The following is a 14,911-nucleotide window of genomic DNA, read 5'->3' as shown; positions in this document are numbered from 1 at the left end:
ATGTTTTAAATACCCTCTCTTTTTTTTTTGACGCAACGCCGATGAGGGCCACCACGCCCTAGCTAGATCTGGGCATTGCGGCCTCGCTCATACGCAGCGCCCTCCCCCGGCTCAAATTTAGCAAAGGCCTCGTGCCCTCGCCCAATGTCGAGGAGGGTCGGCTAACAACCCGCGCTAGCGCTCTATTAAAAAAGTAAACAAAAATTTAATGAAAAAATTTTAAAAGTATATTTTAAAAAAGAAGTTGCTAGCCTGACAGTTTAATAGTACTATCATTATTTCTGATCACACGATTTTTTAATTAATGAGTGTTTTATGCAAAACAAGCGGTAATGGTGCGTGGATGTACAATCAGAAATAAATGATAGTACTGTAAAACTGTCAGGGAAGTATTTCCTTTTTAAAAATATCCACACTAGTGTCGACTATGCTACGTACGACGGCCGATATCCACATTAGTGATTTTTTTTTAACCAAAATTGACCGGAAGGACTCTATTGATGAAACGTGAAAAAATTTTAGTATTTAATTGGCATAATTAAAAGGTGTGAGAATGAATTGGCACAAGTGCCATAGGCTCCAACTTTCGAGTAATCTTAGCTATTTATACGTAGTTTTGAGGTATCTAATATTGTCGATCCCAATCAAATCAATTAAAGACTTTTTATCTTGGAAAATTCCCGGTAATGGTAGCCGAATCTAAATGGGAAAATCACAAGCATCATCCGAAACTTCTTTCCTTCCTCATGTCAAATGACACAATTAAAATGACAACTATTTACATATCAATTGACTATGTTGCTAGGATATAAAACTTTAACCCAACATCTATAATGCTAGAAATTCGAAACAACCGTCCATGCACTCCTTTACCTAGTCAATAACGGAACCAAAGCTTGTTTTCCGCTTAAAATTGTTGATCCACCGATTGATTAATCCTTCTCGTTATGTAGATGACAAATGGACAGCTCAAAAAATGTCATGCTTCCAAAATTGCTACTTTAAGTAAGAGACTTGCGACATTTACGTAAGTAAACAAAACGAGGGTCATGATGAAGATGATCCTTAATCCCATACTTATGTGGACCATGTATTGTGGGATTAATTACAAACCCGTTGACCTTCATACTTCAATGACCCCTGAAATGACGAAATCCCCAGATGACATTTTGGCTCCTCCCCGCTTGCTTTACATTGAGACCACACGTGTCAATTGGAGAATCCAAAGTGTGATCTCATGCAAATTTCCATAATCTCTAATGATAGCTTAGCAAGAATTTAATATGGTATATAAATACATATACATTTATATTAATTTCAATTATATATATTTGTGGAGGAGTAGCATTATCTAAATCTTTAGCTTGCATTCGTGGAGTTCAATTGCTTTCGGTTCAACGCAATAGATGAGTCCAAAACGCAAGAACCCGCGCTTTGTTCGTGTGAGTAGTAGTACAAGCCAAGTTATAAACAGGGGAAGGCCTCATCCATTCCAAAACCCTTCATTGATAAATTCATTTTGCTGCTAAACAACCTCGCTAATCAACGGGTGATCACATAATATATGGAAAATTAACAGGAGAAAAAAGAGCGAAAAAAGGGAACTGGGATATACTCTCGCAAGAAAGACGTAAATTAATCTCGTGTATCATATGCGATCATGTCTACAAATGCAAGAATCGTCGAATTTGAAATCCTTTTCAACATATTTTGGACAGAAAAGAATGAAAATTCAGCAAAAGATAAAGGAAAGTGAAAATAGATTAATACGAGAAAAGGGGAGAACATGGGAAAGAAAACGGGAAATGTTTTTCTGACGGTATTATCGGTGACAGTACAATCTCAATTATAGATTAACGTACCATCATTGCGTGTTTTGCATAAAACATTAATTGATTGAGAGATTATGCGATCAGAAATATCCGATAATATTGTCGGTATAGCAACTTTCCATAAAAAACCTCGGAAAAAAGGAAAGAGGAGATTGCATAGGCGAGCTAAAAATGGGCGGTCAAAACGGCAAGGCGAAGGGGGGCATTGAATTCGGGTGGATCGCAGGTAGTTTTTTTTGCCTTTACCGTTGGAATCTCTTGCCTCTTTTTGTCTTTTGATTTTTTCAACTGTAAACTAACTCGTAACGCGACCCCTGAAAGAAAGAGAGTCGTTTGAGCTGAGAAAGCGACTCGATTCTTGTCCCTGTTTATTTTAATCCACAAGCTTTTGGCCCCTCTCCCTCTCTCTCTCTCTCTCTCTCTCTCTCTCTGGTTTCCTCTCTATAATTATTTTTAGCTTGTTCACGCGTTCCCATGTCTTCAAGTCATTCACAACACTCCATTCCCTCTTCCTCTTTGCTTCGAAGGAGAAAGAAACTAGAGAGAGATTTCCATTCAGGGAGAGACACTCTGTTTTGTCTAAGCTTGAAGATATTCCATGCCCTTCTTGTAAGTCTCTTCTTCCCTTTTTCGCTTCCTTCCTTCCTTTTTCCCCTGGAATCCTTTTTTTCCCCTTTTCATAAGCCAAAAGCTATTCAATATTCGTCATTCAAGGCTTTTGAATTGATTGCAGAAAGGAGGAACAAGTTTTTAGCTTTTCTTGTTTTGGCATCTGGGTCTCTTTCCCTTTCCCCCCATACTTTGTTCTCTCCTTGGTTTCTCTGACACCAGGTGCTCTGTTTCTCTCTCTCTGTCCCCCGCTTTTGTACGTAGCTAAAAAAATGATGTCTTTTGAGAACATCGCCTTTCACTCGGTTGTTCGTTTTGTTCGGTAGTTCGGTACCGTCAAGGACGTCTTTTTTGTTTTGCTTTCAGAGGAGGATGCTATCTTTTACATTTAATTCCTCCTCATCCCCGTTCTCGTTTGATCATTTCAATTTTGCGGTGTAAAGTTGGTAGCCTTCTGTTTTCTGATCCTCGTGATATGACTCTCGTGCATCCTAATCCATTTCTGAACTCATTTGTTGATATTATGTACGTAGGCAATTTGTCTTCTGTTGATAGTCTTCCTTTCTGTGATTGCCCTTTACCTTCAGCACGTTAATTTCAAGAGCACAGCTTTTCTTTAGCTCTATATCGATTTAGGAAGTCAGTGTCAATTCGATGTTTTGTTGCGACCCCTTTGTCTCTGCGATTGGTTTCCATCGTTTTCTCTTAGGATGTCTCCTTGGCCTTGCTGTTGCTACTTATTAGTCATTCTCATGGTAGCAGTTGATTGGTCTTCTGTTTCAGAAGCTTGCTAAAAGAGAGGGTATCGGATTGAGTTGGTTTGGCCATCGTTAATACGAGTTTCTTGCGAAGGAAGCAAGTTATCTGTTGGTTGAAGTGAATGGGGGATCACTTCGTGTTGTTGGTGGATCGCTTGCTCACCGAGTCCACCTTGGGAGCTGCAATCGAGAGCCGGAACCGGTATCTCGAAGCTATGGAGCCGGCTTCCGACTTGAAACCAGCTGAGAACACCTCGCACAGGGTTGACTTGGGCAACGTATCTTCTATGGGGCAATTGGTCGAGTGCCGCATATGCCAGGATGAAGACGATGACAGAAACATGGAGACACCGTGCTCTTGTTGCGGCAGCTTGAAGGTCAGTCTGAGTCATCCTTTCTGCGTTTATCGTCGGTGCCATGCTTGTCCTGCCGCATCAGATGATCTGTGTCCTGTAGCCAGATTTTTCATATCCAAAACTCTTAGCCAGCCAATTCTGTCTTCCGTTTGTATGGTTTCGCCGGATAGTTTTCGTCCTCTGACCGTATTCTTTTTCGTCCTTCTTTCCTCTTTCTTGAATCCTCCAGTACGCTCACCGGAGATGTGTCCAGAGGTGGTGCAATGAGAAGGGTAACACTTTGTGCGAGATCTGTCACCAGGTGAAATGTCTTTCCTTTTCTTTCATCATGCCTGATTGCTTTCAACATACATCAGTCCTTAGCTCAAACTCTAACTCTATGTCACATTGCTCGGGTGGTTTTTCTGCATTTCAGCAATTCAAGCCTGGTTACATAGCCCCGCCGCCGCTATTTCAGTTTGGTCGGGTTCCAATGAACTTCCGGTAATCTAACGGCAAATCTATCTAGTTTAAGCTCTCTTATCAGGTTGCTGAAGAAAATTGGTTGTTGTGATTGCTCCAATTTCATCATGTTCTTTATTTTTCTCTGTGGTTTTAGGGGAAACTGGGAGGTATACCGGGGAGACTTGAACGGGCCGCGGTTTATAACGATGGTTTCACCTGATCGAAGTTTCTCTGATCCGGCATATAGCGAGCACTCACACTCGGTATCAAGAAGCTTAATGTGCTGCCGTTCCGTGGCTTGCATTGTAATCTCTCTCTCTCTCTCTCTATATCCTCCACCACTCCGAAAACACAATTGCATACGCATGTTACCACCTGAAAATGCCCATCTCTGGCATACACCCGGTTATAAGTTCGCATTGAGATACACTGTTCCTTCATTGGATAGTTCCAGGATTTTTCAGATACTAAACCTACCACACTTTGATGCAGTTCATGGTTCTTCTGATCTTAAGGCACGCTCTTCCGGTCTTGCTGAGTGGCACTGGCGAATACTCATTGTCATTATTAATGGTAAGTCTGAAGAAAACTAGCACAAATATTCTTAGCTTTGCAGTGACAAGACTCTGCGGCTAATGTATGAATTCTTTGCGAGACAGTTGCTTTCTTTACGGACCGTGGGGATTGTCCTGCCAATTTACATCATAATAAGGGTGCTAACTGCCGTCCAGCGCCACCGGCGTCAACAGGTACAGGACACGTCCTTAATGCTGCTGATGTTCCCCAAGCTCGATACATTGTGCTTCGTTTCTTTCGCTGGGCACGAGTGCTTATTGATAGGCGACCGGATAGTTTAGGAAGTTACTAATCTCGGGGAGCAATCCGCAGGTGTCGCCAAGTTCGTCGTTTGCTTCATCAGACGAAGAGATCGAGAGTTCTACCCAGCAGCCTCCGCCTCACGCCACGCGTGCCAACTGAATTTCGTCCCCCCCCCCACAACCTCGAGGGTCGGGATTTCGATGGTCCAGAAAGGCGCCAAGCAGTTTCTTCTTTGCAGTAAGTGAACAGGAAGGAAAGGACAGAAAGGAATTGAAAAGAGGCGTCTGGAAATTATTGAATAACTCTTCGCTCACATCAGGTGATAGTAGATGGAAGAGGCCGCACCTTGAAAATGCTGTGCTGTTTTAGCCTTCTAAGTGATACAGTACAGGTCATTTTCTGCTAACTTTATTTCATCCTGGAGAATTTGTACAGCTCGAAAGGAAAATATCACATTGTATATATATACACATGTATACATGAAATCTGGTGTAAACCATAAACTCTCTAGCCTAGACATATAATCCTAGAGAGAAGGGAACAGAAAATCAGTTCCTTTTGACTTATAACCAAGGTTGTTAAAACCAGTTTCCATACTAACCATGCTATGGAAAAGTAGTCGGCGAGTCGAGATTGACCAGCCTGTGTGCTTCTCCCAGTACTCGATCACGTTGGCCGAGACCTCACCAGTTACGTCCGGCAACGGAACTGCCCCATGCCATATAGTCAGCAGAAAAAAGGGTCACATTTTTTTTTTCTGATTTTGAAAAGGTAATTTAGGCATTGTGATGGCTTATTTATTCATGAAAAAGCCTAACTTTTAAGCCAGCAGAAATAATGACTAATTTCATTGATATTTCTAGCCTAATTTGAGCATAACAGCTATGATAATTCGGTTTAGAGAGGTTCAAAACCCTTAACTCATCGTGGTGCAAACTTCGACTCGTATTCTCCCGAGATCGCTGGGATATTCGAACACGAATCTCTCCCGAATTCCAGTTTAAGTTAAGATCAAGATGAGTAGCGTCGATAGTATGAGAGAATGTGATTGAAAGAGAGAAGTTTATAATCATTTACATTGGCAAATGAAAAGCAGCCCTTGCGTAAAGGCTGAGCGGTCACTTTGAAAGGGCATGAATTCCCTTCCTTGCTAATCCAACCTTGTGCAGTCGATATTCGAGCCGCCCCCATGCCAGTGAGGTGCTGGCGCGGTACCGGACTAGTAGGTTGGTTTAGCCACTTAGGAATGAGTGACTTCAGGTTTCTTACAAGTTCTAGGTGGAACCTTACTACTAGAACAGGTTCTTCATTTTTGGTAACCAGGAACTTAGCCTGTCATATGTTCTAAGGTCCGGTTACAAGGTATTCGAGAACCTGCCAATTTCAATTTGTTCTTTGTTTTTTTTTTTCTTTTTTCATATTTAGTTAAGCAAAATGAGAGTGAGCACAACAATAAAAATGAAAATATATCATCTTTTAATGGGAACAAATCATCATAAAAGATGAACACGTAAAATAAAATGAATAATAATCAAGCTTCGTTAAAAGGAGAGTCTGCTACAAAAGGATCTGCCAGGAACAAGCATCAAAAGAAACTAAAGGAGTGCATAGACAAAATGCTCCAATTGAACAGCTCCATATCATTTGAAACAACCCCACCTTTCCAAAAATACAAAAAAGAACAGCTCGATATCTATCTCAGCATGATGAATAGGTCCATATCTACCTCTTACCTCATAAAAGGAATGAGCTTGAGAACCATTATGGGCGCTTTTAGCATTGGAAAATACTTTCTTGACAGATCTGTCAATGACGGTACAATTTCGACCGTAGTTCCATACGCCGTTATCGCGTGTTTTACATAAAACACTCATTAATTGGGAGATCATATAGTCAGAGATAACCGACAGTACTTTCATGCTAGCAAGGACGGTACAATTTCAACCGTAGTTCCATACACCGTTACCGTGTGTTTTGCATAAAATACTCATTAATTAGAAGATCATATGGTTAGAAATAACTGACAGTACTTTCATGCTAGCAACTTCCTTTATCATTTCAATTGGGCCCACTTTGTTACGGAAATGCAGCGCTTTGACCAGCAGGATTTCCTGACTTCTCTACAAGGTGATCTGCCGCTTTGCTCAGAATTAGGCCAACAAGAGAGAGCCATCCCCGAGAAGACAAAAAGCACAAGCAAGTAGTTTCGCCAGAATGCTGCCTGGCACAAGGTCTCCATACCCAACGCTAAACAGTGGTGTTCCTCACGAGGTAAAAGCACATTGTGCCAAATCCTAGACAGAATGCCAAAAGTTATCGCAGCTCTTTCAAGACCGGCGTGGAGAGTCCCTGGCATGGACCTGGAACGCTGGATTGAGCCATGGAGGTTCGCTTCTTGAGGAACGGCCTCTGCAAGAGTAGCAGAAACCTCACTTTTTCTTAGTGTACTCAAGAATCAACATCTTGTTAGGGTTTGTTATCGCGAGGGTTTTCTGCGGCTCCTAGAAAAACGGAACCCAGAACCGGACCCTAGCTTCGTCAAAACCTAGAACCGGGTCGGGAACCGACAGTTCGATTCTCCAGTTCCCGATTCTATCCTGGATCCATGCTCATCCCCACCAACGGTTGTGGTGAAAAGTTATGTTATTTTCTTCCTTAACATGCATGTAATCGCCGTGATTCTTATCGTGTCGAGATTTTGATTTGTACTTTTAAGTCGGATTTAATTGAGCGGGTCAAAGTGTGTATAATTTCCATCACCTCGCAATCGGATGGTTGTGATCGAGAGATGCAATATCTAAAGATCTAACATCTAATTTAGGCAAATTGGGTATCGACGGTATGCTCATGAATTAGCACAGCTCAATTATACCTTTCGAGCAAAATTTTAAAGAAACAATATTTTCGATTAATTTTGATCAAACCCTAAGTAAAAAATTAGGTGTCTATAAAGTATAACTAGTGTATCGGAAATGAAAAAGAATTAGCTTATTAAGCATACCTAATCAGGGTATTCATCAACAAGATCCTTTTGAAAAAGGAAATATTAGGTATACAAAAACCGATTGGCGAAATTCGCCTTAAGTTTTTTCATGGAAAAAATGGATTCCAAAATTTATCTTGCTATATTACCACGTGCCGGAATTCGCTTATATTAAATTAGAGATGAGCGGTTTTCGATTCGGTTCGGTCTCATCCTGGAATGGAGAACCAGATCGGAATGACCAATTCCCAGTTTGAAGAATCGAGAACTAGATCGATTGGTCCGGTTCGATCATGGACCGATTACATTTTTTTTTTTTTTTGCGATTTATGATTAAATTTTTCTCGTTAACAATATATTCAGTAGACTACCTCTAGTTAATTGCATAGCGTTGTCGCTAAACATATACATCATACTAAGCACCTTAAGCATTTTAGGTTTAGGTTTAAGTTTAAGTTTATATTTAGAATTTTTTTAAAAAAAAATATTAATTAGGTCGGTTCCCCACTGGATCGACCGTAACCTAGTCCCACCGAGCCGATTTTAACCGATTCCAATTTAATAAAATCGAAAACCGAATCGAATGGTTCAATCCGACGATTTTTCCCGATCTATTATGCTCTATGTAGCACCGACACTCCTCCTAAGTGAGAGTGTCGTGTCCGACACCGTGTCCGACACCGACACCCGTCCGACAACTCCCGACACCCGTGTCGGTCTCGTTGACCGCGTATCGACATTTCGACACTTGGTCAATGGGGCCGACACTCTACCGACACCCGAGTCCAAGGTGTCGAACTTGTGAAGTTCATTAAAAAAGAGAAAAAACTTAATAACGACAGTTTGGACTTTGGAACTCTAGATATTGTAGAATTGCGACTCCCGTCGTCGCTTTTCCCTTTCCTTCTCTCCGAGTTGTGGGACCGACCCATCTTCTAAAAATTTAGCCTTAACTACTCGGCAATGCTAACTTTCGGATCTTTTATGAAAGATAAAACCTTCTAATCTCGTTTGGTATCCTTTTATGGTGCCATGCTTTTGAGTTTTCCAGAATATGATATCTTTCTATTTTTTACAATTCTTGAGTTCGTTGAATTGTTGACGTAAGTGAAAGCTCGCCATCTACGATTAAAATCGGTGCATATAATACCTATGTTGGCTTTATTTATTTATTTTATATTTAAAAAAATATTTAATATAACGTGTCCCCGATGTGTCGGATTTTTCTATTTTTGAGAAATGACGTATCGGCGTGTCGCGTATCGGTGTCGGTGTCGGTGTCGGTGTCGGTGTCGGGATCGGTGCTACTTAGATTATGCTTAGCCCTCTATTGAACTGAACCGTCCGTCCCTGTTGATCCGATCCGAAAACCTGCCCCGACTCCATTTCCACGAAGCACCCACCCGACCCAGCCAAAGGGGTTGATCAATCATTAATCAGACTCAGGGCCAGAGGGGGCTACGGTTGAGAATATTCCAATTAGGTTTCCTTCCTCGATGCTCCGATTCACCCTCCGACGCCCACACCAACACCGAAGCAAGAAAAAGCTTGTGGATCCCTCCTTCTGTATAATTCCACCTTCGTCTCGACAATTCCATCTCGTCGACCCGATCCTCGAGGTACGTTCGATCTTCGATCTCCATTCCCCCTTGCCCTCTGTTCTGCTGTCTCCCGATCTGTTTGTTGGCGAGTCGTCTGCACCGCCGGTCGCCATTTCCTGTCTTTCCGTCACGGTCTCTGGCGGAATTCGCTGTTCTCCTTCGCCTCGTTAGGTTTTTAGTTGGGTTGGGTCACCCGACTTGTGTGTGGAGTCATGGCGCGTTGCTGTGGTTTTTTGGTGGGAGGCTCTGTGGGACAGTGCTAGAAATGGGCTAGGGGTTGAGCCGAGGGGGACTCGGCTTAGATTGCTAGACGGCATTGAATTGTTCTTGTGGCTTGATGATGAATGTAACGGAGGAGATGTCTAGAGCTGTTGTGTCGAGTTTCAGTGGTACCGAGCATCGATCTTTTGCGATGTTTTCTTCTTACAGGAGACAGGAACTTGTGCATGCTGTGTCCTTGCACTTTAAGCGTTGCAGACCCTGACTTACCTAGTAGAAAGATATTCGCTATGCGTTGGCACTCATTTGGGCTTCTTGATTTAAGTACCAGAGTTAAAATCATTGCTACTGTGTCCTCTAGGCGCCGAAACGTACTTATGGTTGAGTTTTAAGTCACCCAGAGAGCTATAAAAAGATGACTGCACCCGCAGGTTGAATAAAACCTACAAGTCTAGAGCTGAAGAGAGAAGGAGATATTTTTATCAATCAGCAATTGGGAGATTTTCGGAGAGGACACCTATGTTTTAGTAGTCGAATGATTGATGTAAACTATACTTAACCTGTTTAGTGAAATGTTGGTGAACGCCTAATATATCATTATTAGATTGGAAGGAGCAACTTGGATGCTAATTTCCCCTTTTCATCAGGGTAATTGTTGGACCCAAAAAAAAAATCATGGTAATTGCTGCCTGCTTTACTGTTTCCACTAAAATGAGGGTATTGATTGCTTGATGTGCATGTATTCGAGGTGATAATATTGATTATCGGGAATATCTTGCATGAAATGAGCAAATCTGATTCTGACATAATGGAGAGCTAATATCTCCGTGAGGATTGTTTGATCTCCTCCTTCCATTTGGATAGGAGAATCGTTGTGCTTTGTCTCCTCCTTCTAGTTGGCTAGGAATCAGTTTTGTCATGTGTGCTGTCATTTATTCCTTATTTTCTCTTCTGGAATTTATATAGAAGAGTAACATTGAGCTGTAACCACATACAAATAAATTCTTGGCTAATTTTTATTTTATTTTATTTCTACCCTTTATTTGCTTGACAGGACCTCTGAGAAGGCTGCTGAACTCATCATACTACCTGCACAATGAAGTTCCTAGAATACACCCCTCTGGAACGGTAATCTCGTAGGTAGTCTTTTCAGAATCTCAGCAGCTTTTCTGGAACGGTTAAAGTGAAGCTTCCTAATCGAAATATTGCAGAATAAATGATTTCTTGGATCATTTGAGTCTTGGTGAATGTACCATTAAAGGGTGCCTTGAAGCTTACTCCTGTACGTATGATTTTCATTTTTCCTTCCTTTTTTTCGGTTTACTTCATTTTGTATTGTTGACTATGGGCTCCACGCTGTTCCTTATAGGCAAGCATACAGGAACAGATAAAAAACTCTCCCTCAGTTTGGAGCATGAGGTAAATCAAGGACAATTTAACATGTCGTTTAATGTAAATAAAACTTCATAGTTGTTGAAAGGGTGCTTTGTTGGTTGTATACCCTTTCTCGTCTCCTCCCGTGTAACATTTGACATACAGATGGGATCGATTTCAATTTAATTAACAGTTGAGTTTCTATGTTGCTGTCTGGGCTTGTTATCACATTATGTTCCGATTGTTTTCTAATCCAGATGCAGTGGATTAAACAGTGTGCATGGTGAAAGTTCATGTAATTGCTGCTGAGAAGATTATAGTAAACAACCTTTTGATGAGAAATGTTTATATTCGCTGATCATTGTTACTAGTATAACATTAAATATTGTAGAAATATATTGGATGACAGATATTGTTAGTCCCATTTTAGTGTGTTCAAGATGTTATAATCTCATTCCTGCGATCCCAACAGAATAATTTCTATTCTCAATGCTGTGTACTTCCCACATTTCATTGATAATGATTAAAAGAATGCTAAAAAACACATTAAGAGATTCAGGTCCTGTATTAGTGGACTGGTTATCACCATTCTAGTATTCTTTTCTGTGCTTTTGGTTCGTTGTGTTGGATTGGGCCTCTACGTAGTCGCTCTTAAACCCATATCCCTTGTCTCTCTTTATGTGGACAAAGGCCATTGGTATTTCGAATGCATGTGTCGTGCTTGATTGCGATTTACGATGTCTCTTTCCTTCAAAGTTTTTGCTACTCAATGTCAGATTCTTGATTATCTCGGAAGATCTTCAGACACTGACTCTTCTTCACCGGTCGATCACTTGTTGAGCAGATCCAGGTGCAAAAGAGTTACTTGGCTTCACATATGTGGGGTTTTCACTTGTTATGTTTGTTTGACTGGGTTTTTGCTTATGGTCAATGCAGCCGAAAGACATTGATCTATCTGGTTCTTACACTGTCTCACATGTATCCGGATTACGACTTCAGGTACATCTGTATGTTCGTTTCTACTTTGTTACTGGAATAGAAGGAAGGATTATGGGTAATGTCTTCGTCAGCTGACTAGGCGACATGGCAACCCGTTGTATAATCCTTTCTTGATCATGTTGGGAGTGTTGTCAAAGGTTGACAGACAGTTCAGAGAACTGTTGCTCTAGGAGGAGCTGAGAGTTCAAGTCTCTCCATTTCCCAAGCTGATAGTTGCTTCTCTCACAATCAACTTGTGACCCGATGACATTTTATAACTTATGACTAAGCAAAGTCTTTATCGGGATATACATTGTAGCAATTCATGTTCTAGCAATGGTATCAGGATTACCTGTCTGTTGGTTTTCCAGTGTGGTGAAAGCTCATCAGTTCTTTACTGAGGAAAGCTGGGACAGTTTTAAGCAGATCTTTGATACGTACATGTTTGAAGCATCCAAGGTAATTCCTTGTGAATAATCTTGGTTCACTCGTATCTGAATACATCAATGTTGGTTTTTATCAATTTGACATACAAATGTGTGGTGTGACCTATCATTCCATCCTCTTTCTTTTCCCCTTTATTTCATTAAGTCTTCTCTAAATGTGCTATTTACATGTAGTTGGTTGTAGTTGCTAATTACTGTCATTGCTGCTGTTATTGTTTATCGCTACTGGTGAGAGCAGAGGATCTCCTTTAATGTCGAGGGGTTCTGTTTTTTCTATCTACATAGCTATGAATGAGGAGGAGAAACTTGGTTTAAGGTTCTTTACCCTTCTGAGTTCTCCTGCTTATTCCATAATCTTTTTTATTCCACAAAGTATACTATTTCCACCTTTTATTGCTCATATTTGACATCGATGAAGTTTAATTGTTTAGCTATTAATTTCCAGGAATGGATTGAGGCAAATGGTGATGGTTCCCTTCTTGAAACCTTAAAAGAGGCTATGGATGAGGTGACCTTTACAAGAATATAACTGCATGTTCCATCAGCAAGTGTTTTTTCTCCTAACTCATAGCCGTGCAGGTTGTTAAGCTATCCGAATGCGAAATATACAGCTATAATCCCAATTCAGATGCAGATCCATTTTCAGAGAGAGGAGCAATGTAATTGTCTGCTCATCATCGCCTCACTTGTGCAAGTGGTTTCCATTCTGATGTTAATCATTAACTCACTTTTTTGGGCTCCTTCAGATGGTCTTTCAGTTTCTTCTTCTATAACCGGAAACTAAAGCGCATTGTTAGCTTCCGATTTTGCTGCTTAAGGTGGGTCAAGTTTCATTTTACTCGTCTCATTCCTTCTCTTGATGAAACTTATATGTTCACCATTATCGCTTTGGCAGTAACTTGGTGGTGGAGGGACTGCTTCCAAATGAATTAGGCTATGGTGAGGACGAGGAAATCTTCGACGACATGGACATGTAAATACATCGCTTAGTTGTCATGTGTATACTGTCCAGAATAGACTTTTAGACTTCCAGCTGTACATGTCTCGTGTGAAGCTGTATTCGGAGAACTCAATAGTAGGTCTAGCTAATTTAGCTTTTCAGTGTGCAGTTGCTAATGTCATTTCAATGGGTTTCATGCGTGTAAAAAGTTGTAATGCTTGAAGACTGGAGGACCATGCCCAGACTTATTGAGCGGCTTTGGCCGAACAAGGATAAAAGCAAGATTCTGGAGGGCATGACTCCCTTTACTCTTCTATATTCGGATTCTGTCATGGAACATCACCATGGTGGTTTCTGAAATGTGCTTTTGGTCGACGAGTGTCGGGTCTAATTTTGGGTTTTTTTAGCTGCATTAAAAAGGATGGGCGATGTTATGTCGGTATGTGATTTTGCGAATCTCATTGAAAATACCTTCTTCTGAGCCGGACAGACTTTTCGGTAGTTACCTATATGGAGTTACCTAAAATTTGACAGAACCAATTGTACTCTGTGAGCCCTCATTGAGAATAGATCTAGTCTGTCATACTAAATTTTCCTCCGGTCCTCCCGTGTATGGAACTTAAGGTCACTTGCCACACGAATTCTGCATATATTTTGGTGCCGCTTTCGATTTGTGTACACAATCTGAATCTAATTAATTACGAAAAAAATATGGGGAAATGCTGTAAAGTTGAAAGCCTGATAAGTATATAGTCTCCTCCAATCATTTGCTCCCTTAAAGTTGGCCATCATTGAATTCGACATTCTGGGGTTTCATAATTTACAGCTTTTTTAAATCTGCCTAACTCCATCATCAGTTACTAAAGTTGTAACGAAAAATGGTACTACTGATTAGGGTACACTTGTTCATCATCTCATGATCGAACAGATTTAAAAAGTTTGTAGAAAAGGTTAATCAAATCAAGATGACTTACATCTGTTCCCCTCCTCTCTCTCTCTCTCTCTCTCTCTCTCTCTCTTCAGCCGCAGCACAACGTTTGGACATTTTGTGCTAGGTGGATTTCTATTAATTAAGACAAAAGCTGACTAAATGCGTCCCTCATCGATCCGTGATTAGGACAAAAGCTTGGTTAGCACCGATGGGTGTCGACACGTGTGTATACTTGCATCACGTACTCTTTTATCCTTATTCAATTTTATTTCTTCCTTTGGAGCCCGCAAAAAAATTAGGTATTTGAAGCAGACTCAGTTCGCGTTTATTCAGGGAAAACTTGAATAATCAAAAGTTGTTGTCGAGGCCAAGTTCCCCCATGCAAAACTGTCGTGACCATATGTGTCTGTTTGAAACCATCAACTAGCTGTCAACTTAGCACGAATTGACTAAAATCTACACATAGCTCATGCTCTAAAAATGAGCCGATCATCGATATAGAGAGACTAGAATTGCCGATCACGAATGTCCGCGACCCCCAGATCGTTACCGTGGCGGGCGACAAAACGCAAGCGATGTGAGATTCATCAGCAAAGTGTTCATGCATAGTTCACCATTAGG

General features: G+C 41.0%; 2 protein-coding genes across 7 annotated transcripts; both read left to right on the top strand.

Annotated features, from left to right (window-relative positions):
- Window positions 1–2,247: 2,247 nt before the first annotated feature.
- On the top strand, window positions 2,248–5,519 carry LOC115740040. 6 transcript variants are annotated; one of them, XM_048278917.1, is made up of 9 exons: window positions 2,248–2,441; window positions 3,225–3,576; window positions 3,785–3,856; window positions 3,971–4,038; window positions 4,154–4,304; window positions 4,464–4,572; window positions 4,659–4,748; window positions 4,888–4,933; window positions 4,967–5,519. In XM_048278917.1, the coding sequence occupies exons 2-9, from the start codon at window positions 3,322–3,324 to the stop codon at window positions 5,061–5,063; spliced, it is 888 nt and encodes a 295-aa protein (XP_048134874.1). In that variant the 5' UTR covers window positions 2,248–2,441; window positions 3,225–3,321; the 3' UTR covers window positions 5,064–5,519. The 6 variants fall into 6 exon arrangements, with proteins under 6 accessions (XP_048134874.1, XP_048134875.1, XP_048134873.1 ...); XM_048278918.1 differs by having other exon boundaries at window positions 4,492–4,572; window positions 4,967–5,005; XM_048278916.1 differs by having other exon boundaries at window positions 3,228–3,576; window positions 4,888–5,518.
- Window positions 5,520–9,234: 3,715 nt separating this feature from the next.
- On the top strand, window positions 9,235–13,677 carry LOC115740042 (repressor of RNA polymerase III transcription MAF1 homolog). Its single transcript, XM_030673402.2, has 11 exons — window positions 9,235–9,420; window positions 10,676–10,749; window positions 10,833–10,903; window positions 10,991–11,040; window positions 11,772–11,845; window positions 11,932–11,994; window positions 12,345–12,432; window positions 12,865–12,927; window positions 12,999–13,078; window positions 13,166–13,237; window positions 13,315–13,677. The coding sequence occupies exons 2-11, from the start codon at window positions 10,718–10,720 to the stop codon at window positions 13,394–13,396; spliced, it is 675 nt and encodes a 224-aa protein (XP_030529262.1). The 5' UTR covers window positions 9,235–9,420; window positions 10,676–10,717; the 3' UTR covers window positions 13,397–13,677.
- The last annotated feature ends 1,234 nt before the right edge of the window (window positions 13,678–14,911 follow it).

Source organism: Rhodamnia argentea, chromosome 5 (assembly GCF_020921035.1).
Source record: "Rhodamnia argentea isolate NSW1041297 chromosome 5, ASM2092103v1, whole genome shotgun sequence".
NCBI lineage: Eukaryota > Viridiplantae > Streptophyta > Magnoliopsida > Myrtales > Myrtaceae > Rhodamnia > Rhodamnia argentea.
The sequence above is the reverse complement of the archived record's forward strand: the minus strand, read 5'-3'. Positions and strand labels throughout refer to the sequence as shown.